The sequence below is a fragment of the Gorilla gorilla genome, chromosome 1 (genome assembly GCF_029281585.2).
Source record: "Gorilla gorilla gorilla isolate KB3781 chromosome 1, NHGRI_mGorGor1-v2.1_pri, whole genome shotgun sequence".
Classification (NCBI taxonomy): Eukaryota; Metazoa; Chordata; class Mammalia; order Primates; family Hominidae; genus Gorilla; species Gorilla gorilla.
Genome location: NC_073224.2, coordinates 220569424 through 220597064, shown reverse-complemented (window position 1 = coordinate 220597064; position 27641 = coordinate 220569424). Strand labels below are relative to the sequence as shown.

At 54.6% G+C, this 27641-nt stretch overlaps 2 protein-coding genes and 1 non-coding gene across 7 annotated transcripts; 1 reads left to right on the top strand and 2 right to left on the bottom strand.

Moving 5' to 3' along the window:
- Positions 1–45: 45 nt before the first annotated feature.
- Positions 46–8328, bottom strand: AKR7A2 (aldo-keto reductase family 7 member A2). The gene is made up of 7 exons (XM_004024785.5): positions 7904–8328; positions 4537–4724; positions 4240–4344; positions 3396–3492; positions 3084–3183; positions 2095–2224; positions 46–467 (listed from the first exon to the last, which is right to left on the bottom strand). The coding sequence occupies exons 1-7, from the start codon at positions 8199–8201 to the stop codon at positions 306–308; spliced, it is 1080 nt and encodes a 359-aa protein (XP_004024834.5). The 5' UTR covers positions 8202–8328; the 3' UTR covers positions 46–305.
- Positions 1155–1259, bottom strand: LOC115932131 (U6 spliceosomal RNA). Its single transcript, XR_004068460.1, has one exon. It is a non-coding gene; the product is annotated as a U6 spliceosomal RNA (small nuclear RNA).
- On the top strand, positions 8288–25349 carry SLC66A1 (solute carrier family 66 member 1). Of its 5 annotated transcripts, XR_002003105.4 has the most exons (10): positions 8348–8436; positions 8807–8967; positions 13666–13907; positions 20706–20835; positions 21568–21655; positions 22312–22454; positions 22598–22690; positions 23283–23468; positions 24624–24852; positions 24963–25349. XR_002003105.4 is itself a non-coding variant. In XM_004024788.5 (9 exons), the coding sequence occupies exons 3-9, from the start codon at positions 13744–13746 to the stop codon at positions 24693–24695; spliced, it is 876 nt and encodes a 291-aa protein (XP_004024837.3). In that variant the 5' UTR covers positions 8288–8436; positions 8807–8967; positions 13666–13743; the 3' UTR covers positions 24696–25349. The 5 variants fall into 5 exon arrangements, 4 of the variants coding, with proteins under 4 accessions (XP_004024837.3, XP_063560895.1, XP_063560926.1 ...); XM_004024788.5 differs by having other exon boundaries at positions 8288–8436; positions 24624–25349; XM_063704825.1 differs by having other exon boundaries at positions 8354–8436; positions 23283–25349.
- The last annotated feature ends 2292 nt before the right edge of the window (positions 25350–27641 follow it).

Genomic DNA, 27641 nt, shown 5'->3' with positions numbered 1-27641 from the left:
CCCAGGTAGGATGGGAAACAAAGTGTTAACAGCAGAGAAAGCAAGTTTTTGGGGTTCACTCAAGACCTAGGCTACAGCCAGGTCAAGTGCCTGCTTTATTCAACAGGAAGCGCTCAAGTGGGACTCACCCCCCACCTTTCACAGTGTAAAGTGAATAGGGAGCAAGGCAGGAAGCTAGAAAAATAATGCATGGATCTAGACAATTCAGAAAAACCCTTCTAAGTCAGCTTAAGGCCAAGACTGGTCAGTGTGAGAGAACAAAAGAGGTGACAGAAAAGCCTTGGGCAGCCTGAGCCATGATGGGCCTAGCGGAAGTAGTTGGGACATTCGTGAGCAACCAAATGCCAGGCTTGATTAAAGGCATCCACGACAGCCGGCTCCAGGGGCCCTTCCTCTGTTGCTGCCAAGTTCTGCTCCAGCTGCTCCAGGTTGGACATGCCCAGGATGACCGCGTCCCCGTGGGCACCCTGCAAGGGAGATGGCCAGACTTCAACCCTCTTCTGCTGCACAGCGACTCCACTCACAGCCGTCCCAGCCACCTCCCTGCTGAGATCTGGGGTCTCTGTTTATATTTATATCTTGTATGTCCAGAAAGGACTTAAGGTGCCTTGGATAGCTGTACCCACGTGACTTGAAACCCGCATCCTTTCCCCTACTGCCACACAACGCTTCCAGACAGGCCTACATTCACAGCCCAGTTCTGCCCCCAGCAGCTGTGTAAAAATGGCTAAGTTGGCTGGGCACAGTGGCTCATGCCTGCAATCCCAGCACTTCGGGAGGTCAAGGTGGGAAGAACACTTGAGCCAAAGTGTTCAAGACCAGCCTGGGCAACAGAGAGAGACTCTGTCTCTACAAAAAACAACAAAACAAAATTAGCCAGGGGTGATGGTGCATGCCTTGTCCCAGCTACTAGGGAGGCTGAGGCAGAAGGATCACTTGAGCCCAGGAGGTTGAGGTTGCAGTGAGCTATGAGTGTGCTGCTGTTCTACCGCCTGGGTAACAGAGTGAGACTCTGTCTCAAAAAAATTAAAAAGCAGGCTACGTTATTAAGCTTGTTTTGACATTCAATCTTTTTTTTTCAAACAAAAATATTTTTCCTTGTGTTTTGTACACAAAAGGGGGTGGGAGGTAGTGCGGTGTGGTGGTGGCGGCGGAAAAATATGGAACACTTCACAAATTTGCGTGTCATCCTTGTGCAGGGGCCATACTGATCTTCTCTGTATCATTCCAATTTTAGTGTATGTGCTGTCGATGCAGGCATGACATTCAATCTTTTTCTCTATTTTCAGCATTGGAATGAGAAAACTTATGTAAAACACAGCTCCCACGTACTGAACATCTACCGGATATATGCCAGACACTATGCAACGTGGAAGGCTGAAGCTGGAGATAAGTTTGTTGCTGTTATTTTCATTGTTGTTTGCTTGTTTTTTTAGACAGGGTCTTGCTTTGTCACCCAGGCTAAAGTGCAGTGGTGTAATCTCGGCTCACTGCAGCCTTCACCTCCCAGGCTCAAGCCATCTTCCCATCCCAGCCTCCAGAGTAGCTGGGAACATAGGAGCAAGCCATCACACCTGGCTAATGTTTTTGATTTGTTGTAGAGATAGGGTCCCATTTTCTTGCCCAGGCTAGACTCAAATGCTTGAGCTCAAGCAATCCTCCCATCTCGGCCTCCCAAAGTGCTGGATTACAGGTGTGGGCCACTGCCACTGGCCAGGAAATAAGTTTTAACCAGGAAGACATGAGGCATCAAGACAGAGAAACCAAAAGGGTGAGATGGGTGGGTTTTAGTTAAACCTGTGTTAAAATGTCTGCCACTTTAATAGCTGGGTGAACCTCGGTTTCCTCATCAATAACACTGGGATAATCATACTTCAGAAAGCCTAAGGAATAAGAAAATCCCTGTAACGAAAATCCCTCACTACAAAGCCTCCACTCAGATACCATCAAAGACCAGTGGGAAGAGTGCTTATGAGAATTGGAAGAAAGAAAAATTTCAGAGGAACTGAGAAATCAAATGCTTTGGGCTTCACCTAAAGGTGACGCTGGTCCCCCTGGAAGGGAAGAAGCTGAGCACCCAGGGTCGCTGGTTACCTGCAGCTGTGAGTGGTGGTACATCCACCGGAGGGCAGCCGAGGTCACACTGGGGGCGCTGGCGCCATATGCGGCCTGCAGGGCCTTCTCCACCAACGCAATGGCCTCGAAGTGGTGCTCCTTCCAGAAGCTGTGCAGAGGGGATGTTAGCACAGGGGTCAGTACCATGGGGGTCACACTGGGAGCCGCAACCAAATAGCCATCCAGGACCACTGCCCCACCCCACACCCTGCAGCCCTGAGGGGCGGGTGTCCTCTCTAGTCATAGGTCTCCCACTTTGCTGGGCATCAGAACCACCCAGGATGCTGGGCCCCTCAGCAGAGACCTCAATGGATCTTTACTCCTGAGGACTCAGTAGCCTAGGGACTTCCCTAGGGACACGAAGGCTGCTCAGATGGGGCAGGATTCCCTCCTGGGCTCTCTTTTTTCTTTTTGATACATGGTCTTACTCTGTTGCCTACACCGGAGTGCAGTGGCATGATTATGGCTCACTGCAGCCTCAACCTCTTAGACTCAAGTAATCCTCCTGCCTCAGCCTTCCAAGTAGCTGGGCTACAGACAGGTGTGCACCACCACACTTGACCACTTTTTTGCATTTTTTTTTTTTTTTTGTAGAGACCATGTTGCCCAGGCTGGTCTTGAACTCATGAGCTCAAGTAACCCTCCCACTTCGGTGTCCCAAAGTGCTGGGATTACAGGTGTGAGCCACCATGCCTGGCCCATCCTGGGCTCGCTTTTTCCTTCCCAGCAGGTGATTGCTCAGGAACGAGCTATGACTTCAAGACCCCAACATCCAGGGATCCTCATTTCCCCCCAGAGGTCTCAAGACAACAAGAAAACCCACAGAGGGCTTGGGAATTCCTGAAGGAATGCAGGGGAGGAGATGCAAACAGCAAAGGAAGGTCTTACCTCAGGAACAGCCCAGGACTTCATTCCACATAAAGCTGACCCCACCCCAGCCATCCTCACCAAGCCCACACCCGGCTCACCGATTCCTGTAGGTCTCAGCCCAGCTATTCCCAAAGAAGCGGCCCACAGGCTGTTTCCCGTCCTTGTCCTCATACTTGTACTTGCCAGTCAGCAGGCCCCCTGCGGGAAGGCAGCAATCAGCCCCTGGGCCCAGAGTGGCCCAGAAGCTGCCACATCCCTCAGGGCTCTGGTCTAGGGGAGGGGCAGGGACCCAGGAGGGGCTGAAGAACACAGCCCAGCCTCTTGTCAAACCCTCCCTGCTTCATAAATTCTGGGCTGGGCATCTGTGGGTCAGGAATAGGCTGAGACAGGGTCAGGAATGCTCCACGTACCAGCCAGAGGGTTGTAGGCATAGAACCTCAGTCCAAAGTGCCTGAGGCAGGGGAAGAGCTCCGTTTCCACCTGCCGGGTGGTGGCGTTGTACATGCCCTGCAGGGAGAGGGACCCCGGGGACAGGGTGGACATGTCAAGAGAAGAAACTGTTGCCTTCCACTTTCAAACCTCTAAAGCAACACCGGCCCAGGACTTCAGCAATATTCTAACATCACTACTGTTAGTAGGGGATGGAGGGAGGGTGTTGGGCCCAAGGACAGAAAATTGAAGTGGAATGGTATCTTTCCACAAATATCTGCTGTATGAACTCCATGCTGGACACTGGTTACAACCACAAGCAGGTATCACAAAATCCCTGCTTCCAGGAGATGTTTACTCAAGTTTAAAAAAACAGACAAGGAAGGCAGTTAATTACAATAAAGTTAGGTTCTACAATCAAACAAGGAGCTGGAAAGTACTCGCTGAATGTATGAAGATGAGATTTGGAGACTGGAGACTCCTATGGGGCTGTCTAGAAAGGCTTCCAGAGGAGGAGACCTCTATGTAAGGCCTGAGTGCTTCTTCCAGGGAGGAGGGCAGGGGAAATGTGTTCCAGGCTGAAGTATGAAAGGAGGTGGGGAAGGAAGGGTCCAAGGTGCACAGATAGGCAGGAAGGAAGCAGATGCCCAGTGGCCAGGCTGAGGAGCTTGAATGGCATCCTGAGGGTACATGGGAGCCATCTGCAGGCTTTCAGCAGGGGAGTGGCTGCTATGCAGAGGGCACAGGGGGCAGTCAGGGGGGCAAAGAGAGCCCAGGATGAGCAGGAGTCCTGGAGACCTTGGCCTCTGCAGCCCCGGCCCTCACCTGGTACACAGTGGGCAGGATCCAGCCATTGCTCTTGCAGAGGGTACAGATCTCGGCCACTTCCCAGCTAGCATAGTTGGAGAGGCCAAGCTCCACGAACTTGCCCTGCATGGGTGAGGCTCCAGTCAGAACGCAGTGTAGCCCAGACCAGGAAGGGGAGGCCAGAGTGGGGCCCCAGGGAATGGGGCTGTTCCCTGCCCCACCCTGGGACTGCCCTGGTGCCTCTGCTCTCATGAGTAGGATCAGGATAAAGAAAGCAGCAGGAGCCCACCTTTGGAGCTCGGAGGGCCCCCTCACCTCCTGGTGCAGCCGGTGGCAGGCATGCAGCGTCTCTTCCACTGGGGTGCCGTGGTCAGGTGCGTGTAGGTAGAAGAGGTCCACTTGGGGACACTGCAGCCTCTTCAATGACGTCTCCAGCTGGGACCGGACACTGTCAGGCTTTAATGATTTTCCATCCCAAGGGTTGGCCTTGGTGGCAATTTTCACTTGGAGAGAGAATGGAATGGTTAAGTGACCTATTAGAGCCATTTGCTAACCATGTAACCCTGGCTAAATTACTAATATTCTCTTGGCCTCAATTGTATGATCTGTAAAATGGGGTGATAATAATCAAACTGTCCTCATTGGGAGGTCCTGGGGATTAAATAATGTCATATATGTGAGTTCTCAATGTTCACCTATTAGAATAACTATCATTAGTCACCAACCTGCTGGCTGTGCCAGGCCTTGCACTAGAGACTGAGTATGCAGAGATGAACTGAACACAATGGATCTCTGCCCTCCTGGAGCCCTAGAGGATGATGGTACAATATGGTAAGCACAGGAGGGAAAGGCACACGATGCCAAGGAGCCCAGATGAGATGCATGAAGCCAACTTGGAGACTCCAGGGAAGGCTTTCTCTAGGGGATCACTCCCAGAGTCCCAGCCAACAAGGAAGAGCAGGAAGTACACTCCAGAGCATGGGAACCCATGCAAAGTCAAAGAGGCAAAAAAACACTATGTGAGGCTCCAAACCTTCAAGTCTAAGTTATAAGAGCATAAATTCCAGAGCAAGGAGCAGTGGGACGTAAGACAAGAGACAGGGACAGACCTCATCCCAAAAGTTCTTAAATACCATCCCACTGAATCTGAACTTGATCATTCCAGATTTTGTCAGGGTGTGAACCGGTCACCTGTGTTCACACTTGGCTGCAGTATAGAGAAAGAAGTCAAGGGGGCAGGCCTGGAAGAGTTTAGGAAAGCGAAGCAGCCACATGAATGTGGCCCAGTGGTAGAGATCAACTTGAGAGCTTAGAAGGCAAACTGAGCAGAATGTAATTATAATTCTCCCCTCCCCTTCCCGACTCACAGAAGCATGAGCATATATCCAAACGCTGTAGGGACACATCGCTATGACAACAGTGTTCTGCATCCGAGCAGCTTGGAAATGAGTTAATTTTGCACTATTCTTTCCCATATAAAGAACCCCAGCTGTTGGTCCAGATGTAGTGGCTCAAGTCTGTAAACCTAGTTTGGGAGTACTTTGGGAGGCTGAGTAGGGAGAATTACTTGAGCCCAAGAGTTTGAGATAATCCTGGACAATGTAGCAAGACCCTCCCTCTACAAAAATAAAAATTAAAAAAGAACCCCAGCTGGGCCAGGAAAGGTAGCTCACGCCTGTAATCCCAGCACTTTGGGAGGCTGAAGTGGGTGGATCACCTGAGGTCAGGAGTTCGAGACCAGCCTTGGCCAACAAGGTGAAACTCTGTCTCTACTAAAAATACAAAAATTAGCCAGGCGTGGTGGCACGTGCCTGTAACCCCAGCTACTTAGGAGGCTGAGGCAGGAGAATCACTTGAACCTGGGAGGCAGAGGTTGCAGTGAGTCCAGATTGTGCCACTGCACTCCAGCCTGGGCGACAGAGTGAGACTCTGTGTCAAAAAACAAAAAACAAAACAAAAAAAAAGAACCCCAGCTGTCTGGATTGGTGGGGGGATGGATTCTGCACTTTTCATACTTAGCAAAGTCAGCTCAGTAGCTCAGAAGGGTGTCACGAGATCAGCTGGGATATGGGAGAGAACAAGTTCCACAGTTTCTCATCCAGATTTTCTCCATTTCCCCACAACGCCCCAGGCATTCTTGGCATGAACTGTGCCTCAGGCCTGGCCTGAGGACTTTGGTTCAGTGAGCTCCTGGCCCCAAAGACGGAAGCGGGGAAGAGTTAGAGAAGAAAAACCAACTCAGGAACAAAATCATTATTAATAGTATGTAACGTGGCCGGGCGTGGTGGCTCACACCTATAATCCCAGCACTTTGGGAGGCTGAGGTGGGCAGATCACTTGAGGTCAGGAGTTGGAGACCAGCCTGGCCAATATGGTGAAACCCCATCTCTACTAAAAATACAAAAATTACCTGGGCGTGGTGGTGTGCACCTGTAATCCCAGTTACTTGGGAGGCTGAGGCAGAGGTTGCAGTGAGCTGAGATCGTGCCATTGCACTCCACCCTGGGTGACAGAGCAAGATTCCGCCTCAAATAATAATAATAACAACAACAACAACATGCAGCCAGGTGAACTAGAAACAGCGTGGGCCTGAGATTCACATTCGCCCTCTTTTCCCCCCGACCCCCCACGCACTATGACTCTAAGGAGGACCCAGAGAGAACCTCTCCTCAAGGGTGGGGAGCAAGAGCCTCGGGATAGTCCAGTGAGTGAAGCATGGTAAGGGTAACAGCCCACGTTCCCTGGGCCCTCACTGAGTGCCAGGCACCCTCCCAAGGGCTATCAAGGGCACCAGGCTCACAAGGGACAGTCCCCTCCATCCTCCGCTCAAGCCCCACCTGCCCAGTGGCCTTCCTTTCACACATCACGCACATTGCATTTCCAAACGAAGTCTTTGCACAGACTCTAATGCTCCTTTCTCTTGTTCTCCTCCAACCTACCATTGAGCCTTTAAGGCTGAGCTCCATCCAGCATTTGCTGAGCCTTCCCTAGTGCCTCTCCCCAGCCTGCAGCTCCCCAAAGTACTCTCTCTTCTGGGCTCTCCAGCAATCATTACTTCAGTCTTCCTCATTAGACTCTGAACTCCCTGTGGAGGGCTGGAATCACTTTCCCTCCTATGGCCCCAAGTCAAAGCCTGGCATAGAGTGGATAGAAAGTCCCTACACCCTCACCCGTCCGCACTCCCTAACACTCCTACTCTCTCAGCCAGCCTTACGGCATCGCCACAGTTCTCCCTGAAAGAGGCAGAGGTACTGCCAGGGGCACAGGTCAAATTCTAGTGGTTAAGAAAAGGCCAGGATGAGAAAAGGGTGCCCAGGGTGTGCATGCGTGATGGTAACGAAGGGGTAGAGAAAAGGAGGAGAGCCTGGGTGGGGACCGGTTGTGGGCACCTGGCAGGTTTGGAGGCGGGGGCATCAATGGAGGTGGGAAGCGATGGGCCAGACCAGGCTGGGGGAGACTCTCGCGCTGCAACTCCCAGGGGAAGGAGAGTGGGGGAAAGGAGTCAGGGCAAAGCACTGTCTAGTTGTCCTGGGGTTCCCAGAGCTGCGGGGTGGACCTGGGGTGGGGAGCGAGGGACGAATCCGTCGGTGCTGCCCGCGGCCGGGCCCGAGCGGGATGGTGCACGGCTGGGGACGGGCTCAGCTCTACACGATGCATGGGGAGGATCTGCGGCTACTGTTACCTCTGCAGTCGCCACCGCCCAGCCCGAGCCCCAGGCCGCCCAGGATGGTCTCGGACTGGCCGTCGCTGTACATGAAGGCCGTGTCCAGTTCGGTGTGGCCGCGCTCCAGAAAGGCGCGCACGGCCGCGGCGCTGGCGGGCGCGTCCATTCGGCGCCCCATCTCCATGGTGCCCAGCACCGAGGCGACCCGCGGTGGCGGTGGCCGGGACATGGCGAGCGCGCGGGCCTCGGGCGGCGGAGAGCGAAGCGCGCAGTGGACGGCGGCGCGGGAGACTACGCGAGACGCGGCGCTCAGCATAGCAGCGGCGCCTGCGCCTTGGGAGCCGGGGGGCCCCGCCCACGCCGGGGAGGAGTGCGGAGGCAGTTGGGGGCGGGGACACCAGGCGCCGCCCCAGCGGCGCCTCCAGGCCGGGTCAGCCCAGCGAGCGGCGTGGGGGCGGGGCCTGCGGTTCCCGGGGGGGCGGTGGCGCGCGGTCAGCTGACCCGGCGGGCCTTGACCCAGAAGCTGGGCCCTGGCGGCGGATCTGGACGTGGTGAGCCGGACCGGGGGCAGGTGGCAAACTCCACGGCTGGGGGTCGGGGCTCCTGGGCTTCCCTGCCACATCCTTCCAGCCCTCTCCTCCGGCCGCTGGACTGTCCGGGCTCCTGCGCCCTCCTTGTGGCGCGATATCCTGGGACGAGGCTCCGGGCCGGGACTGGGTGGCCCTCGGGAATCCGCAGCCAGTGGCCCCCCACCTCAAAGGCGACCAGCGCGGCCTCTCGAGCTGGCCTGGCCAGGAGTTGCCCTGCCCCGGCCTACCGGCCCCTTGGCATCTGATGGCTTCGTTTTTCCCGGGCCGGCCGGGCGAGGGGCCCTCGCGGCGCTGGCCCCAGCAGCTGTCCTATCATTATCCCTCCAAACAGGCGGCCCGCGCCGGGCTGAGTCACCAGGAGGGAGCTGTGGCCGAGGACGCCGAGACCTGGAGTGGGTGGTAGCCCCGAGCTGGGACGCTCCTCCCTCCACAATCTCCCCAGGTCTGCAGGGACCGAGGGCCTACACTGCCTCCTCCCACGCCGTGCTTAGGGTAGGTTTCCAAACGTGTAAATGGAGAGTCTGAGTCTGGAAGTGTGAGGGGTCCCGGGCCTGGGTCACAGGTCATGTCTAATCAACGCTTACTGAAGGCGCCTGTGTGCCCGGACGCTGGAGGGGCTACAATGAGAACAAATAATAGTCATTTTGGGCTGTTGGTGTTGAGTGCCAGTGCCAGGCACCCTTGTAATCGCTTGGCCTGGATTGTCTCATTTAACTCTGCAGTCAGCCTAGGTGGTGGGTATTGCATTATTCCCTTACTTTTCAGATGAGAACTACGAAGCTCAGTCACTTGAGTTCCAGACTGGTAGGCATCGGGCAGGTCTGTTCCAGAGTGCTTTTCTCCTCAACCCTGGGCTGTTCGAGCTCACAGCTTTCTCCCCTTCCTTTCTCCTTTCCTTCCTCTTCTCTCTCTTCCACCCTTTCTCCTTTCCTCACCCCTGTTTCCTCTCTTCTTCACTCTGTCCTTCTCTCTACCTCTCTCTTTCTCTCACTGTCTCTCAACATTTGCTGAACCTCTAGGTGTGTTTACACCTGGAGAATAAGAAATGCACAACCCAGGGTGGGGAGAGTACGTTTCAAAGACAGTGGTCGCAGAGGACGGTGGTAGCGTTCTTCAGGTGTGTGGACAAGGGGAGAGGAGGAGTTGGAAGGTCCTGTCCAGCCAGCTCTCACGGGGCATCTTTGAAAGGGCAATTTAGAAGTGAGTCTTCTTATTTCATGACCAGGCCCTTGAAGGGGAGCAGGACACTTCTAGGGGAAGAGATAGCACGTGCAGAAGCCTGGAGACCTGAAATGACTGAAGACGTGGGTCAGGAGGCAGGAGATAAGGTTGGGAGGGCAGTTCTTGGAGTAACTCGAGGCCTAGCCTCAGGTAATTTGGACTTCATCCTGTAGACAAAGGTGGACACATGATTGGCTGTGATCATGTGCCCGAAGCATCCCTGACTCAGCTTGAGATCAGGGAGAGGAGTTTGGGTGTGGCAGGAGATGTCGTCTCCAGCCCAGCCTTTCTCAAAGTGCACTAGATGGAGCAGAATCGCTGGAGGGCTTCTTAAACCCAGAATCTCTAAGCCCCAGCCCAGGTGCACTGACTCCAAATTTTGAACATGCACCCTCCAAGGGTGATTCCAGGGTACCGCTTCTGGGGTCCTTCCCATCCCTGAAGATGAGGTCAAGCTCCATTGCAACCTTGGACATCCATTTGCTCAGTGCTGTTTGAACAGGAAGTGGGCCCATGCCTGGCTTCTAGGTGACAGGAACTACGCAGGATGGCCCTCAGAGCCAGGCCCTTCTATTCAGGGATCAGGTGTGTCTCAGAGTGTCCCGAGCTCCACATTGCACATGGGTCCTGTCCAAGGTCAGGGGGCCACCCACCCAGTATCCTGGATCCATAAACCAAGGTACCTTCCTCAGGACAACCCCCCAACACACACACATACTGGGGTGCATCCATTTCATTTCCTCCTTAACCTAGGGAAAGGGGGAAGTGAGAGAGAGGCCGCAGGGTCCATAAACCAAGGTACCTTCCTCGAGACAACCCCCCAACACACACATGCTGAGATGTGTCCATTTCATTTCCTCCCTAACCTGGGGAAAGGGGGAAATGAGAGAGAGAGTCCCCAAGGTGGTTGAGATGCTGGACTCTCATCCTGAAAACAGTCATTGCCATGTGTTGTCAGGCACAGGGCTGAGAGCTTTATGTGCATTTAGTTAGGGCAGCTGCCCCAAGGAGTGAGTGTCGTTAGCCCCATTTTATAGACAGGCTCAGGCAGGTTAATTCACTTCCAAGGCTGCTCAGCCTTACCTGTCAAATGAGCACAGTATACCCAACCTTGCTGGGGAGTGGTGAGGATGGCAGTGGATGAGCTGCAGCCTTGTGTTCAGACTCTGCAAGGGGGTGTGGGGGTGCACCCCAGTTGGGAGTGGTGGCTGAGAACATGAGGACTTGATTTGAAATGCCTTTGGCCTTGCAAACGTGTAGTTCTCACCTGGACTATATGGTTTTTTTGTTTGTGTTTTGTTTTGTTTTTGAGAGTCTTGCTCTGTCACCCAGTTGGAGTGCAGTGGCGCGATCTCAGCTCACTGCAACCTCTGCCTCCTGGGTTCAAGTGATTCTCCTGCCTCAGCCTCCTGAGTAGCTGGGATTATAGGCACGCATCCACCACGCCTGGCTAATTTTTGTATTTTTGATAGAGATGGTGTTTCACCATGTTGGCCAGGCTGTTCTCCAGCTCCTGAGCTCAAGTGATCCAACTGCCTTGGCCTCCCAAAGTGCTGGGATTACAAGTGTGAACCACTGCGTCCGGCCACACCTGGACTATATGTTAATTTGGAGTGGCCTTTCAGGGGCCGGAGATGGGGCATCAGGTGAAGGCTTCCAACATCATCTGTGCTGACGGTCCCCCAGGTGGGCCACGAAGACACAGGGAAGAGGCTTTCAGCCTCCCTACCTGTGCCGGGCCCTGGAGGTAGTCCAGTGAGCTGGGCTGACAGTGACCTGGGGCACCCTTACCTTCAGGTCCAGGGCCTCTGCCCACAGCGAGTCACATTAGGGCTGAGGGTCTACGGCTTCCTGAGAGGAGGTGCTGACTCACTTCCTTTCCCTCCTGGTGCTCCCTGGTCTCTGTGTCCTCAGCAGTTCCGTGGGGCCAGCCAGGGACTAGCTGGGGAGCCCAGGCCTCCTGACACAAGTGGGAATGAAGGCAGCTAGAGACAGCCTCCGCCTGGATGAGGAAATCCCCTCTGAGCACAGGGAAAAAAGAGGAAGCCCACTTTCTGGCTGTGCAGTCATGCCAGACCACAGAGGCTTCTCTGTCTCTCTCTCTCCCTCCCTCTCTCTCTCTCGAGCCACAGAAGGCTTCTGCTTCGCTGGTGACAGATGGACCTGAGGCGGGCGGTGTGGCAGGTGGCTATGAGCAGGGGTGTAGGTCTGAGTCTTGGGTTTGACTCTGTAGCTTCCTGGCTGGGTGGCACTGGCACATCACTTCCGCACTCTGGCTCAGGCTCCTTGTGGATATCAGTGGTCCCCACTTCATAGTTGCTGTGAAGATGCAACATGAGTGCATGCAGGATGCTTGGCTCACCGGTCCGAGCTGTGGTGACGATCACTGATGGAGATGGCCCAGCCGAGCCTCACTTTCCCTCCCTCCTCTAAGGTGTCACGCAGGCAATGACTGCTCTACTCACTGTCCAGGGTGCCCGGGTAGCGGGAGAGGCCTGCCCTGCCCACCCCTGCGATCAGCCATATTCTGGCTTTGTCAGTGTGACAGTGGGGTGGTGGCTGTGGACTCCCTGCTGGTAGGCATCCCCCCTCACACTCTGTGAGCTCCTGGGAGAATACAGGCTGCATCATCCCAAACTTGAGTCCTTGTCATTCATGCAACCCCGGGGATCCCTTGCTCCTCTTCTCCACTTGCCTCATCTGTGTGGGGCAACTCTTTATGGTTTGTGTGTGTGTGTGTGTGTGTGTGTTTTCTTTTAAGACAGGGTTCAGCTCTGTCACCCAGGCTGGAGTGCAGTGGCGTGATCATGGCTTGCTCTGCAACCTCCACTTCCTGGGCTCAAGCGATTCTTCCACCTCAGCCTCCTGAGTAGCTAGCTGGGACTACAAGCGTGTGCCACCACACCTGGCTAATTTTTGAATTTTTCATAGAGACAGCGTTGCCCAGCCTGTTCTCGAACTCCTGGGCTCAAGTAATCTTTCCCACCTCAGCCTCCTAGAGTGCTGGCACAGTGCCCAGCCCTTATTTTATTGTTGTTTTGACACAGGGTCTTGCTCTGTCATTCAGGCTGGAGTGCATTGGTGAGATCATGGCTCTCTATAGCCTGTACCTCCTGGGCTCAAGTGATCCTCCCACCTCAGCCTCCTGAGTAGCTTGGACCAGAGGTGCACACCACCATGTTTGGCTAATTTTTGTATTTCTTTTCTTTTCTTTTTCTTTCTTTCTTTCTTTTTTTTTTTTTTTTTTTTAAGAGGGAGTCTCGCTCTGTTACCTCTTTTTTTTTTTTTTTTTTTTTTTTTTTTTTTGAGGTGGGGTCTTGTTATGTTGCCCAGGCTGCCAGGCTGGTCTCAGTCTCTTGGGCTCAAGCTGTCCTCCCGCCTTGGCCTCCCAAATTGTGGGGATTACCGGCATGAGCCATCGTTCGTGGCTACAACCTGCTTTAAATTAGATGAACTTGATGGGCCTGGCCTCAGCAGATCCTTAGAGAGTAATTTACAATAATAACAAGAAATTAGGAACACCCTAAGTGTTCAAGAGTCATAGGAAAAGGTAACATCGAGGTCTCAGTTCAACACACTGTGTATGAACTCATTGAACCCACACAACAGCTGTATGTGGGAGGCAGCACTGTGATGACCCCATTTACAGATGAGAGGGCTCAGGCACAGAAAGGCTGAGTCTTTGCCCAAAGTCTAGCGTGAATGGGTGATGAAGCAGGGATTTGAACACACCCATCCCTTCTGCAGATCCAGCACGCTGCCTGCATGTGTCTGTAGTTGGCGTGTGTTTGCTGTGATCTGTGCACCTGGGGGCTGATTGGGTCCTGGTGAGTGAAGATTATGTCTTTGCCCTTCTCTGGCTCAGGGCCAGGAGCCCCGTGAAAAGGCTGGGATGAGCTTAGTTTGGGATGACCATGAATAGGACCTGGACCTCCCAGTGCTGAAAGCCTCCTCTCTTCCTCCCTGTAGAACCCTTGCTGGCCTCAGAACACCAGCGCCCTCCCCCCGGTGCAGCCCTGCCTGGCCGGGCGCCCCTCCTCCACAGCCATGGTCTGGAAGAAACTGGGCTCCCGCAACTTCTCCAGCTGCCCCAATGGCTCCATCCAGTGGATATGGGATGTGTTGGGTGAATGTGCCCAGGACGGCTGGGACGAGGCCAGCATGGGCCTGGGCTTGATCTCCATTCTCTGCTTTGCTGCATCTACCTTCCCGTGAGTAGTGTCTTGGTGGCAGGACCAGGGCAGGGCTGTGGGGTTGAGGCAGTGTCTCCAGCTACTGCTCAGCGAGGGGTTGTCTGGTGGCCACGGGCCTCTCCAGACTAGAGGCTGGGGTGTGTTCCCTCGACAGGGACCTGCACTGATTGCTACCGCAGGTCAGACCTAGTGTTGGGCAGTGCTGATACAGAGATCATCACCTTTGCAACAGTTTATTGAGTGCCCACCATATACCTGGCTTGCTTCTAAGCACTTGCCATATTTCTACCTCGTTTAATCTTCACAACAACCTTGTGAAACAGGGACAGTTACCATCCATCTATTTTATAGATGAGGGATCCAAAACCCAGAGAAGTTAAGCAATTTGCTTTAGGTCACACAGCTGGTCAGAGATGGGGCGGGAGAGTGGGAGGGCTGGGATGCATCAAACACAACCTCTGTCCTCCAGACTTTGACAGTCTCGTGGTGGAGATAGCAGCAGTGAACACAACATTGCGTGGCCGCTGCCATGATCAGGGAGTGAGGACATGCTGCACAGGGGTCAAGAGCATCTTGACCTGGGCGTGTCACCTCACTGCTCTGAGCCTCAGTTTCCTTGCTTGTGTCATGGAAGTATTGTTACCTAACTAGATGGTTGCTGTGAGGATGGCATGAGGGTGTGTAGGGAGAGCTGCCCACTCAGGGCCTTCACACAATGTTTGCACAAGCCTGAAAGCTGTCAGTGGTGACACCGCTAGTATTTCATTACATGAAGCACAGAAGAGGGACACCCACCTGATCTGCAGAGGTGGAAGAAGATTACAGTCAGGAAGGACCTGGAGGCCAGGCACAATGGCTCACGCCTGTAATCCCAGCACTTTGGGAGGCCGAGGCAGGAGGATCACTTGAGGTCGGGAGTTCGAGACCAGCCTGGCCAACACAGTGAGACCCCCATCTCTACCAAAAAAAAAAAAAATTAAAATTAAAAACAAAAAAGAAGGGAGTTGGAGGTGTTGGCCTCTAGGCTAAAAGCCGAGGATAGGACAGCATTGGGGGTGAGAGCCAGGGGCTGAGTGTGGAAGAGCAGTTCAGGCAGAGGAAGCAGCAGATGTACAGAGAAGGGGCAGCTGCGTTTATATGGTGGACAGAGTGTGTGGGGCTCAGGGAAGGGAGAGGTGAGGTCACAGGAGTCATCAAAGGCCCTGTGGCCTAAGCGGCATGCTCTGCTCTTAAGAAATGTGCTCTTTATCCTAAGGGATAAAGACAAGGGTTTGATCAGGGGCTTGACATTGTTTTAACAGCTTTATTGGGAGAGAATTCGCATTTCATGCAATTAACCCATTCAGTGTACAATCATTGGTTTTAGTATAGCCAGAGTTGTGTAACTGTCACCACAACTAATTTTAGGACATTTTCGTTAGCCCAAATGGAAACCCATGCCCATCAGCAGTCATTCTTCATTTCTCCCGGAACCTCTCAGTCCCTGCCAGCCACTAGTCTACTTTCTGTCTCTGTTGATTTGCCTTTTCTGGATATTTCATGATTCATATAAATGGAATCACACAGGACCTGTTGTGATTGGCTTCTTTCACTTAACATAATGTCTTCAAGATTCATCCGTGTCATAGCATGTATCAGATCAGTACTTCAGTCCTTTTTGTGGCTGAATACTGTTTTACTCTGTGTATAGCACATTTGGTTATCCATTCATCCATTGATGGACATTGGGTTGTTTCTACTTTGTAGCCATTATGATTAATGTTGCTGTGCACATTCATGTTTTTTTTGTTTTTTTGTTTTTTTTGCCTGGTGCGGTGGCTCACGCCTATAATGCTAGCACTTTGGGAGGCTAAGGCAGGCAGATCGCCTGAGGGCAGGAGTTCAAGACCAGCCTGGCCAACATGGTGAAACTCCGTCTCTACTAAAAATACAAAAATTAGTGGGGTATGGTGGCGCGTGCCTGTGGTCCCAGCTACTCGGGAGGCTGAGGCAGGGGAATCGCTTGAGCCCACCAGGCAGAGGCTGCAGTGAGCCAGGATTGCACTACTGCACTCCAGCCTGGGGGACAAGAGAGAGTCTCCGTCTCTTTTCTTTTTGAGACAAGGTCTCACTCTGGTCCCCCAGGCTGGAGTGCGGTGGTGCAATCTTGGCTCACTGCAGCCTCTGCCTGGCGTGCTCAAGAGATTCCCCTGCCTCAGCCTCCCGAGTAGCTGGGAATACAGGCACGCGCCACCATGCCTGGCTAATTTATGTATATATTTTTGGTAGAGCTGGGGCTTCACCATGTTGCCCAGGCTGGTCTTGAACTCCTGAGCTCAAGTGATCCTCCTCCCTCAGCATTCCAAAGTGCTGGGATTATAGGTCTGAGCCATGGTGCCCGACCTTCAGGTATGAGTTTTTATGGGGAAATATGTTTTTATTTCTCTCGAGTATATACCTAGGAGGAGAATTTCTGGGTCCTATGTTAACTCTAAGTTTAGCCTTTTGAGGATTTGTCAGACTGTTTTTCAAAGCAGCTGCATCATTTTACTTTCCCACCAAAAGCATATGAAGGCTCCAGTTTCTCCAAATCCTCCTCAACACTGGTGGCCTGTCTTTTTTTTTTTTTTTTTTGACAGTCTCGCTCTGTCGCCCAGGCTGGAGAGCGGTGGCGCGATCTCGGCTCACTGCAAGCTCCACCTCCTGGGTTCACGCCATTCTCCTGCCTCAGCCTCCCGAGTAGCTAGGACTACAGGTGCCCGCCACCACGCCTGGCTAATTTTTTGTATTTTTTTCGTAGAGATGGAGTTTCACCGTGTTAGCCAGGATGGTCTCGATTTCCTGACCTTGTGATCCGCCCGCCTTGGCCTCCCAAAGTGCTGGGATTACAGGCGTGAGCCACCGCGCCTGGCCTCACTTCTTTTTTTTTGAGACGTAGTCTCGCTCTGTTGCCCAGGCTGGAGTGCAGCGGTGCAATCTTGGCTCACTGTAACCTCTGCCTCCTGGGTTCAAGCGATTCTCCTGCCTCAGCCTCCTGAGTAGCTGGGACTACAGGCGCCTCCCACCACACCCAGCTAATTTTTGTATTTTTAGTAGAGACAGGGTTTCACCATGTTGGCCAGGCTGGTCTCAAACTCCTGATCTCAGGTGATCTGCCTGCCTCAGCCTCCCAAAGTGCTGAGATTACAACTGTGAACCACCCTGCTCGGCCGTCTTTTCACTTTCTTGATGGTGTCCTTTGAAGCATAAAAATTTTAAATTTTGATGATGTCCAGTTTATTTTTTCTCTTTTGTTTCTTGTGGTTTTGGTGTCATATCTAAGAAACCACTGCCAAATGCAGATAACAAAGATTTATCCTTATCTCTTCTTCTTTTTTTTTTTTTGAGACACGGTCACACTCTGTCCCCCAGGCTGGAGTGCAGTAGTGTGATCACATAGCTCATTGCAACCTTGACCTTCTGCGCTCAAGCAGTCCTCCCACCTCAGCCTCTTGAGTAACTGGGACCACAGATGTGCACTACTAAACCTTGCTAATTGAAATTTTTTTTTTTTGGTAGAGACAAGGTCTCACTGTATTGTCCAGGCTGGTCTCAAACTCCTAGATTTAAGCAATCCTCCTGTCTCGGCCTCCAAAGTGTTGGGGTTCGAGCATGAGCCATTGTGCCCAGCATCTCTTGTTCTAAGTGTTACATAGATGTAACTCTTACATTTAGGTGTTTGATCCATTTTGTAAATGATGTGAAGTAGGAGTCCAACCTCATTTTTTTTTTTTTTCTTGAGACACAGTCTTGCTCTGTTGTTCAGGCTGGAGTGCAGTGGTGCGATCTCAGCTCACTGCAACCTCCACCTCTTGGGCTGAAGTGATTCTCCTACCTCAGCCTCCTGAGTAGCTGGGATTACAAGCATGTGTCACCATGCCTGGCAAATTTTTGCATTTTTAGTAAAGATGGGGTTTCACCATGTTGGCTAGGCTGGTCTCGAACTCCTGACCTCAGGTGGTCTACCTGCCTCAGCCTCCAAAAGTGCTGGGATTACAGGCATGAGCCACCACACATGTGGATATCCAGTTGTCCCAGCACCAGGTGTTGAAAAGACTGTCCTTCCCCATTGATTTCTCTGGGCACCCTATCAGAGGCTTGATGTTTTTACTGAGTTACCTTGTTCCAGGTGCCATGTTGGGTGTGGTGCAAGTAAGCCAAACAGACACTGTCCTTGCCTTTGGAGAGCTTCCATTCTGGTACCCTTGAAAAGATAATCTGGGAGTGATGGGGAGGAAGGAGCAGAGTGACAGAGAGAGAGTGGAGGCAGGGAGGCCACCTTGGAGGCTGTGGAAGCCTTCAGCAAGCATCAGTGGTGGGGGGGATTGGAGAAGCCCTCACCAGGCAGACTGGACGGGTGTAGGTGACTGATGGGGCCAAGGGCGGGAGGCTCCCTGTCCAGGGGTGAGAGCTTCCTCAGGACTATCCGAGTTGCTGGCTGAGGATCCCCCTTTCTGCCTGGGCTGGTTGATTAACCAGGGAGGGGATTGGAGGCCTGGGAGAGAGCCCTAAGTGATGGAGAGAGGGTGGCTGCCCCCCTGGTCTTCCCTAGGACTCAGTCTCTCCTGAGTGGGACAGAATCACTTTCCTGCAATTGATGAAGACAAGTCGAGTCATAGCATCTTAGGAGGAGCTTTACTGTAAGGGATAAACCTTGATTAAGGGCCTTCTCAGTGCTGGGCCTATGCTAGTCACTCCCCCTGTCCTCAGGAAACTTGAGGGAATCTGGGAGGGACGGGGATGTCAAGTGTTACAAAGGAGGAAGGAGAAGATGCCAGCGGAGCTCATGTCGGGGAGGCCCAGAGGAGGAACCGACATTTCCTGAGACGGGAAAGATGACTCCGAGGTCTCTGGGCCTGAGGAGGGGTGAGCGGGACATCTGAGACCAGAGCTGGGAGGAAGAGAGCCATCCTGGGGCAGTGAGCCTGGGGCCTTGCAAGGATCCCCTCACAGAATGGGGGCCTTTGTCCAAGAGCACTGGAAGGCTCTGGCAGTTTTTGGTGACACTGGGGTTTTAGTTTTTTATTTGTTATTAAAGACAATTTTTTTTTTTTTTGAGACAAGGTCTCACTGTGTCATCCAGGCTGAAGTGCAGTGGTGCATTGATAACTCACTGCAGCCTCAACCTCTTGGGCTCAAGTGATCCTCCCACCTCAGCCTCTTGAGTAGCTGGGACCACAGGTCCCTACTCCACACTTGGCTAATTTTTTTTTTTTGGTAGAGACAGGGTCTTGCTGTGTTGCCCAGGCTGGTCTTGAACTTCTAGGCTCAAGTGATTCTCTTGCCTCAGCCTCCTGAAGTGCTGGGATTACAGGTGTGAGCTACCACGCCCAGCCTCCAAAGTGTTGGGATTATAGGCATAAGCCACTGCTTCTGGCTGAGATGGGGGTTTTAGAAAGATTTCTGAAAGGGAGGATGAAAGATTTCTGAAAGGAGGGAGGCTTGTTAGGAGGCTGAGGGAGGCAGGTGGAAGGACTCGCTGTGGGAAGAACCCAGCCAATGCTGGTTTCTTAGTTTCTGGCTTGGATAATGGATGGGATGAGCTGCCATTTAGTTAGTTAGTTTCTTTGTTTCTTTTTATTTTCTTTTTTGAGACAGGGTCTTGCTCTGTTGCCCAGGCTGGAGTGCAGTGGTGTGATCTCGGCTTACTGCAACCTCCACCTGCTGGCTTCAAGCAATTCTCATCCCTCAGCCTCCTGAACAGCTGGGATTACAGGCGTGCGCCACCATGCCTGGCTGATTTTTGTATATTTGGTAGAGATGGGGTTTCACCATGTTGGCCAGGCTGGTCTCGAACTTCTGGCCTCGAGTGATCCACCCTCCTCAACCTCCCAAAGTGTTGGGATTGCAGGTGTGAGCCACCGTGTCTGGCCACCATTTAGTTTCTTTCTATCTGTCTGTTTTCCTTCATGCATGCAGGTGGTTAAAGAGAAACTGGAACAGTAAATGGCAGTATGTATAATGGTTAAGAGCAAGACCGGAGGCTCAGGTAGGGGTTGAATCTGAGTGGTATGGCACGGCTTCCTCCAGGCCCAGTGAGGAGGTCATCGTGGTAGACTGGACAGCACAGGTGTCTTGAGGACAGAATGAGTCAACACACATGCAGAGGGCTCAGAACTGCCCTGGGCCTTAGTGCCACCGCCAGCTTTGGCCTCGTACCCACACCTGGCCAGAAGTCCTAAGAGGGTCCCAGCACCAAGGACCTTTGGGAAAACAGCCAGGGGACCAAAAGCCTACTACCTTGATAGTGGAGCTCCAGGCGCCTCAGCCCTGCCCTTCTCTGTTGCCCTCTAAGGAGAACTAGGCTGGGGTTCTGCCTGTCTTGGCTACAGCTGCTCCTGGAGACCCGGCGTGCCCAGGCCTTCGGCCCGCACGTCCCTTCCCCAGCACTGTTCTTGTTGCGGTGCCCTTCCCTGCATCCACAGGAGAAAGGATCCAGGGTTCTATGCAGCGGTTCTCAGGGCCCAACACAAAACTTCAGGACCCTACATAAGCCCCAGATCCCCACTGGCGACCCCAGGGTGTGGTAGAGGAGAATCTGAGTAAGGCTGGGGCTTTCCCTGGAGAGATGCACAGCCATAGAGTCCTCGGCTTAGAAGGGATTCCCCAGGGGACTCCTCCAAAGGGCCAAGAAGGCATCTGAGGATCCCGCCCGTGGGGAGGATGGGCCGCCAGGCCACTTCCCCTCCATCGCCGCCTCGATCCCCATGGTCATCTCCTCTGGGCGGTGTCCCCTATAAGGCAGCATCCCCTGTAAGGTGGCCTGAGCATGCGTCCCTTCCTCTTCCTCTTCCACAGCCAGTTCATCAAAGCCTACAAGACGGGCAACATGGACCAGGCGCTGTCCCTGTGGTTCCTCCTGGGCTGGATTGGCGGAGACTCCTGCAACCTCATCGGCTCCTTCCTTGCTGACCAGCTGCCCCTGCAGGTGGGCCGGTACCCGGGCAAGGTGGCGCTACCCCTAACCCTGCCTCACCCTGCAGGGTTGCCTGAGGAGATGCCAGGCTCTTTCGCCCGCCTGGTCTCCAGAACCCTGACCCGTCATTCCATCTTGTTTGAGGGCCCCATCCTTCTGTCTGCCGAACTGTGACTGTGGGCAGGTCACTGCTCTTCTCTGGGCCTCAGTTTCCCCATCTGCAATATGAGCGTGTCTAACAGGAAGGTTTTGGGGTCTTCCACCTCCAGGGTGCTGGAGTGCTGGCGAAGCTTTCAGAGGGTGGGCCCCTTGAGGAGAAAGGGAGTTTTTCTGTGGGAGGCCCAGATGCCATCCCGCTCCTGTGGGCAGGCAGAGCTGGGGCTCCCAATCAGGAAGGCGTTGTCTTCCCATGTGGGACCAGAAAGTTCTGACTGCCCTGGTGTCAGGCCAAACCAGAGCCATCACTTCACCGCGGAGTCCCGCTTTGTCCTGCCTGCTAGCGCTGACCACCAGCTCATTGGCCCCTCCTGGGCTAGATCCTTTCCTGGGTCTTTCGCCCACCTGTTCTGTCATTCTGCCAGGTGGGAACTGGGAGTTCTTCCTTGCCAGATAAGGAAACAGAAGCTCAGAGAGGCGAAGTGACTTGGTCAGGGTCACACAGCTGGGATATGACAGAGGGCTGCCGGAGCGTGGTCTCAGATCCTGGGACTGCGCCAACCCCTGGGCCCCCTGCATCTCTTACAGACCTACACGGCTGTGTATTATGTCTTGGCAGACCTGGTGATGCTGACGCTGTACTTTTACTACAAGTTCAGGACACGCCCCTCTCTGTGTGAGTATGGGGACTGCTCTCTGTCAGATGCTCTACCAGCAGCAGAGGGCAGTGGGGGGCAGGGGGGCGCCTGGAGTGTGGGAGGAAGCGGGTTTCCCATGGCTGGGTGATAACCCAAACCTCGGAAAGCCTTCCCCGGGCCTTATCTAAGAGCCTGAGCCTTAACTGGCCAAGATAGAGGCTTGAGGGCAGTGAGCGCGTCCTGGCCCAGACCACAGGCCGGTTCCTCTCGCCCAGGGGCTCATTCGGCAGACACAGCTCCAGCTCCTCCTCTGTGTCCGGCCCTGGGCTTGGAGCTGGGGAAACGAGGGCAAGTCACACAGGCTGCCTCTGCCCCAGCCTTCAAGAGGAGCAGGAGACAAGGTCAGCTTGAGGCTATACGGACACGGGGAGGGACCTGGGGAGGAAGTTGTCTCATCAGCATTTCTGCTTCGTGTAACCCCCTCCTGACCTCCCTGCCCTCAGCATTTCACCTTTATAACTCTAGGAGAAGGGTACTGTTGTTGTACCCATTCGACAGATGAAGAATGAAAGCTCAGAGAGGTTAGGTCACTTGCCCAAGGTCACACAGCCCCTGAGGGGCAAGGCCAGGACTTAGCACCCCCCCGCTGCCACTCAGCCATCTAACCTCAGCTTCCCTCCTGCCTTGTGTGCAGTGTCTGCCCCCATCAACTCCGTGCTGTTGTTCCTCATGGGGACGGCGTGCGCCACACCGCTGCTGAGCGCTGCTGGGCCCGTGGCTGCCCCTAGGGAAGCCTTCCGGGGGCGGGCGCTCCTGTCCGTGGAGTCAGGCAGCAAGGTGAGGCGTGGGTGTGGCAGTCGAAGGGATGGAGGCTGGCTTGTCCCCAGGGCTCTCCCCTGCACAGCCTCATGGGTGCTAAATGGGGTGGGGGATCACCTCTGGCTCCTACGAGACACCAAGTGCCCCCTTCTGCCCCACAGCCCTTCACCCGGCAGGAAGTCATTGGTTTCGTCATCGGCTCCATCTCCAGCGTGTTGTACCTGCTCTCCCGGCTGCCTCAGATCCGCACCAACGTGAGCCTCCAGCAGGGGCTGGGTGGGGCCAAGTAGAGGAGAGCTGGCCTGGCCACCCGGGCCCTCTGGGCTAAGGAGTAGCACAACATAGGAGCCTTGGTTCAGAAAGTCTGGTCTACTCCCGCTGTTGGCTTGGGCAAGTTAATCCAATCTCCGAGCCTCCATTTCTGCTTCTGGAAAATGGGCGTGGCGTGGCCTGCCAGCCAGGCTACAAGAGACCCATGTGTGTCTTGGGGGAGTGGGAGGTCAGGGGAAGGTGAGGGGCTGAGCTTGGAGGCCTGAGGGGAGAGGAGAAGCTGGGGAGTCGGGGAGGGGAGGCTTGCTGGGCAGCTAGAGCCTGTGTGGGGTGGAATGCAGGGTGGTGTGGGGCTACAGGCCTGGCACAGCCACGGTCTCCCATGGACCTGGGCAGGGGCCTGGGGGGGCTTGTCTGTGGCTCTTCTGTGTGTCGGGCCCATGTCCCTGGGCACCCAGGGAAAGATTGGCTCAGAGCAGGTGCACTGTGGTGGGGCAGGTGGACATGTGGACAGTTACAATCCAGAGTGACAAGAGGCCTGTTCGAGGTCTCTGACCTGACCTCCTCCTGCCCCAGTTCCTCCGGAAGTCCACCCAAGGGATCTCCTACTCTCTGTTCGCGCTGGTGATGCTGGGGAACACGCTGTATGGGCTGAGCGTGCTGCTCAAAAACCCCGAGGAGGGCCAGAGCGAGGGCAGCTACCTGCTGCACCACCTGCCCTGGCTTGTGGGCAGCCTGGGTGTGCTGCTGCTCGACACCATCGTATCCTTCAGGGCGTGTGGGGCAGGTGGCGGGGTGTGGGCAAGGAAGCCCCTGCCTGCACACAGCGTCAGCACTCATCCGTCTCTTCCTCCCTTCATCCATCTGTCCATCCATCCATCCATCCCTCCCTCCCTCCCTCCATCTGTTCACCCAGTCGTGCACACCTCCTGTGTGCCAGGCACCCAGCTGGACCCTAGAGCCGTGAGTGAGCAAGAACAGCCATGAGTGCCTCAGAAGCTTACAGCCCAGCGGGGCGCAGAGAGGACACAACGTTATCATCAAATAATTACTTCATTGCAGTGGCACCAAGTGCTGCAGAGAAAAACAACAAGAGTGTCTAGCCGGGGACCATCCTGGTTAGAGGGGCAGCAAAGGCCCCTATAAGTCTCATTGAACCTGTGACTTGACAGAGTAGGAGAAGTCAGGCGAAGGCAGGAGAGGAATGTTCCAGGCTGTGCAGACGAGAGCTGGAGTGTGGAGAGACACATGACTTGGTCAGACAAACCTGGGTTCAAATCCTGGCTCCTCCCCTGCTTCCTAGCTGTGTGACGCAGGGCACACAGTCAACCTCTCTGTGCTGCCGTGTCTTCACCTCAGTTAACAGCCACTGTCTCGTCAGGATGTTGTGTAGGATGAGGTATCTGGAAACACTCCCCACAGGAACCCGTTTTCAGTGAGGGCTCAGAAAGTGTTTGCTGAATGGCTGTAAAGAGCGTTACCTGGGTCTCATTTGGGAGCAAGTAAACATGGCCTTTGTTTTAATATTTGCTAAGTCCCTGCCGGGCGCAGGGAGGGGTGAAAGTTTAGGCTCTTGTGCCCCAAAACGGCCCAGCCACCTGGAAGCCTCCAGGACGCCACAGCTGAGAGCAAGCGAAGATCCTGGGCCAGGGTCAAGGGAGGCTGCCCACGGGAAGGAGAAGTCAGTGCCAGGCCTGGAGACAGATGGAGCTTGGCTAGGGCTTGAGGAGCCGGGCAGAAGTTCTGAGTGGAGGGCACAGCTAAGGTAGCGGCTGGGAGGTTATGGCTGGCCCTTCCCACCTGCAGCGTAGGGGTGGGAGGGAGGGGAGAGGGAGGCAGCTCCCAGGAGTTGAAGGCCCCCAGGGGCAGGTCCAACCCAGTCTCTGCTCAGCTTGGCCTTAACGGCGGCACCCCCAGATCTCCATCCAGTTCGTGGTGTACAGGCGCAGCACCGCCACCTCGGAGCTTGAGCCCCTCCTCCCCAGCTGACCAGAGCCAGGCTGAGCGCAGGAGGACAGGTGCCACCGGATGCCACACCAGGCAGGGGGAGGTGTGGACAGTGATGGTACGGCGGCCCTGCATCAGCCTGCGGGTGGCCTCTGGATCCTCCGTGGACCGAACCGTCCCTCCAGGAACACACCTTCAGGTAGACCCCGAAGCCTCGAGGCTGGGGCTGGAGCGGAGACCCCAGGGCCTCTCAGGAGACAGTGAGGCTGCCCCTCCTACCACCTACCTCATTCTGCCTACTCACCCCAGGGGCCACAGCTACAGCCTGCTGGACTCAGGACTGTCCTGTCAACTCCAGACAACCGAGTAAACAGGCCAGGTGCAGTGGCTCACACCTGTAATCCTAGCACTTTGGGAGGCCGAAGCGGGTGGACCACTTGACGTCCGTAGTTCGAGACCAGCCTGGCCAACATGGTGAAACCCCATCTCTACTAAAAATACAAAAATTAGCCAGGTGTGGTGGCACACATCTGTAGTCCCAGCTACTTGGGAGGCTGAGGCAGGAGAATTGTTTGAACCTGGGAGACAGAGGTTGCAGTGAACCGAGATCGTGCCACTGTACTCCAGCCTGGGTGACAGAGTGAGACTCCGTCTCAAAAAAATAAAGATAACCGAGGAAACGGTACCTCCCCATGAGACCTGCTTCTGTTGCTCCTTCCCCAAGGTGCTGAGGGATCGGGGCTGCTTTGGGGACCAGCGGTGGATGTGGATGGGGATTCAGGATGAGCTGAGCAGAGGGGACCGCATCTGCCTGCAGCCCTGGCCCAGCCTCCTGGGGCCTCTGGTTTCTTTAGCCTGCTTCTCCGGGCCCTCTCCTGACAGGCCCCACACCTTATTGTGGGGACATAGCAGGGAGAGTGACTCCCCACGGGGAGCCTGCCCCTCAGTGTTCAGGAAGAAGCAGAATGGTTAAGGTTCTGTGGGATCTGGGTTCTCCATCGCAGTTCCTCAGTGCCTAGCTTACCTCATCTGTGAAATGGACAGTACTGTCATTTCCTGTGTCCTTTCAAGGATTACATAAGGTGCTGACATTATGGAGTTTAGCCCCAGATCTGGCGCATAGTAAGGGCTCAATAAAGGTTAGTTTTGAGGACTTGTAGTTGGAGAAGAGGAGCAACCAGATCTTGGAGATCAGGGAGAGCCTCCTGGAGGAGGTGATAGGTCAGAAGGATGAGCGGGAGATATCACAGGGAAAGGGAGGATTGAAGGCAGGAGGAAGAAGTGGCGGGTACAGGAGCAAGGTGGGAGAGTGGAGAGGAGGGCAGAGCTGAGCCCCGAGTGCTTCCTAGACCCGCAAACTCAGTGTTGTCCAGACCCTGTTTATTTTTTAAATTTTTTAGCCCAGGCCGGAGTACAGTGGTGCGATCATAGCTCACTGCAGCCTCGAACTCCTAGCTTCCAGGGATCCTCCCACTCAGCCTCCCGAGGAGCTGGGACTACAGATGCGCACCACCATGCCTGGCTCCAGACCCTGTTCTAATTCCACTTTCCTGGGGGTCATGACCCTCAGGTGCCTGGAGCACAGAGACGCCAGCTCGCCACCTTGCTGGCCTGATCTCACCCCACACACCCAACCCTAGCTGTGGAAAACCAGAACCAGGGACTTGGGGCATCTGGTGGGGTGGTCTTGGGGAGAGACGCTGCGTCCCAGAGTGGGCCTTGCCTTTAGGATCTCCCTTCCCAGCCCCGGAGAAGGGAAACGGCGCCATGGCCATTCTGGTGCTGCAGATCCTTTGTGAGCGCAGCCCTCCACTCGGCCTTTGCTGTGTCAGACACCGGGGCTGTGGTGAACCAGCTCCAAGGCCCTGCCTTCCAGGAGAGGAGATGGTTACCATGACCAGAAGGTAGAAATGTCAGGAAATGAGCAGATGAGACCAGCCCCAGGAGGGTCAATCAGGGAGGACTTCTCAGAGGAGTGGCCTTTGAGCTGGATCTTGAAGGCAGAGGGGAGGGCAGTTCAGGAAAAGGGAGGGGCAGGTACAGAGGCCTGGAGGTGGGTGTCTCGGCTGCTTCCAAGGTGGGGCTGCTTACAAGGAGCCTTGAAAGCCACACCAATGCCAAGGACAAGGTCCTGGGGCACACCCAGCAGCAGCCCAGCAGCACGTGATGGGGTTTGGTCGGGTGAAGAGCCTTTTGCTAGAGAGAGGAGGCAAGGCACACCTCTGAGACCCAGGTGGGCAGAGAGGGCCAGTCTCCCCTGCCCCATCCTCCTAGGGGACACCCACGGAGCCCAGGATGCCATCTGGCATGCAGCTGTTAGTTGCACACTTGCCATATGCAGGCTGCGCCGCCTGCCATCAGTGCGCGAGATCTCCCCGTCTTCACAGCCAGCTCTGAGATGGGGGAGTTTTTATTGTTTTTTGACACAGAGTCTTGCTCTGCCGCCCAAGCTGGAGTGCAATGGTGCGATCTCAGCTCACTGCAACCTCCGCCTCCCGGGTTCAAGCGATTGTCCTGCCTCAACCTCCCAAGTAGCTGGGATTACAGGCGCCTGCCGCCACACTCAGCTAATTTTTGTATTTTTAGTAGAGATGGGGGTTTCACCATGTTGGCCAGGCTGGTCTCGAACTCCTGACCTCAGGTGATCTGCTTGCCTCAGCCTCCCAAAGTGCTGGGATTACAGGTGTGCCACCACGCCCGGCCAAGATGGGAGTATTCTTATGGCCATTTTACAGATGGGAGAACAGGCTCAGCACAATTGAGCAACTTGCCCAGCTAGGAGCAGCAGCAACACGAGACCCTCCAGCTTCGGGAGCCACCCCACACCTGGCCAACGCTGGCGACCCGTGTCCCCTTCCTCCATCCTTGCTGGGGGCCCATGGCTTGTGGCAGTTAAGCTTCACCCTCAGGAGTGGCCCGAACCCTGCTGGACCCAGGCTCTCTTCTCACTATCCTGAATAGCGACTTTCCTGAGCCTCTGGCCCTGCC

Excerpts from the sequence above, each read along its gene's own strand:
- AKR7A2 (XM_004024785.5), bottom strand. The coding sequence starts at position 8,201 with ATGCTGAGCGCCGCGTCTCGCGTAGTCTCCCGCGCCGCCGTCCACTGC. Across the intron at positions 4,725-7,903 it reads GGGCGGTGGCGACTGCAGAG|TGAAAATTGCCACCAAGGCC; the intron begins GTAACAGTAGCC and ends TCTCTCTCCAAG. Across the intron at positions 2,225-3,083 it reads GCTGAGACCTACAGGAATCG|CTTCTGGAAGGAGCACCACT; the intron begins GTGAGCCGGGTG and ends CCCTCTGCACAG.
- SLC66A1 (XM_063704825.1), top strand. The coding sequence starts at position 13,744 with ATGGTCTGGAAGAAACTGGGCTCCCGCAACTTCTCCAGCTGCCCCAAT. Across the intron at positions 13,908-20,705 it reads TTTGCTGCATCTACCTTCCC|CCAGTTCATCAAAGCCTACA; the intron begins GTGAGTAGTGTC and ends CCTCTTCCACAG. Across the intron at positions 22,691-23,282 it reads TGCCTCAGATCCGCACCAAC|TTCCTCCGGAAGTCCACCCA; the intron begins GTGAGCCTCCAG and ends CTCCTGCCCCAG.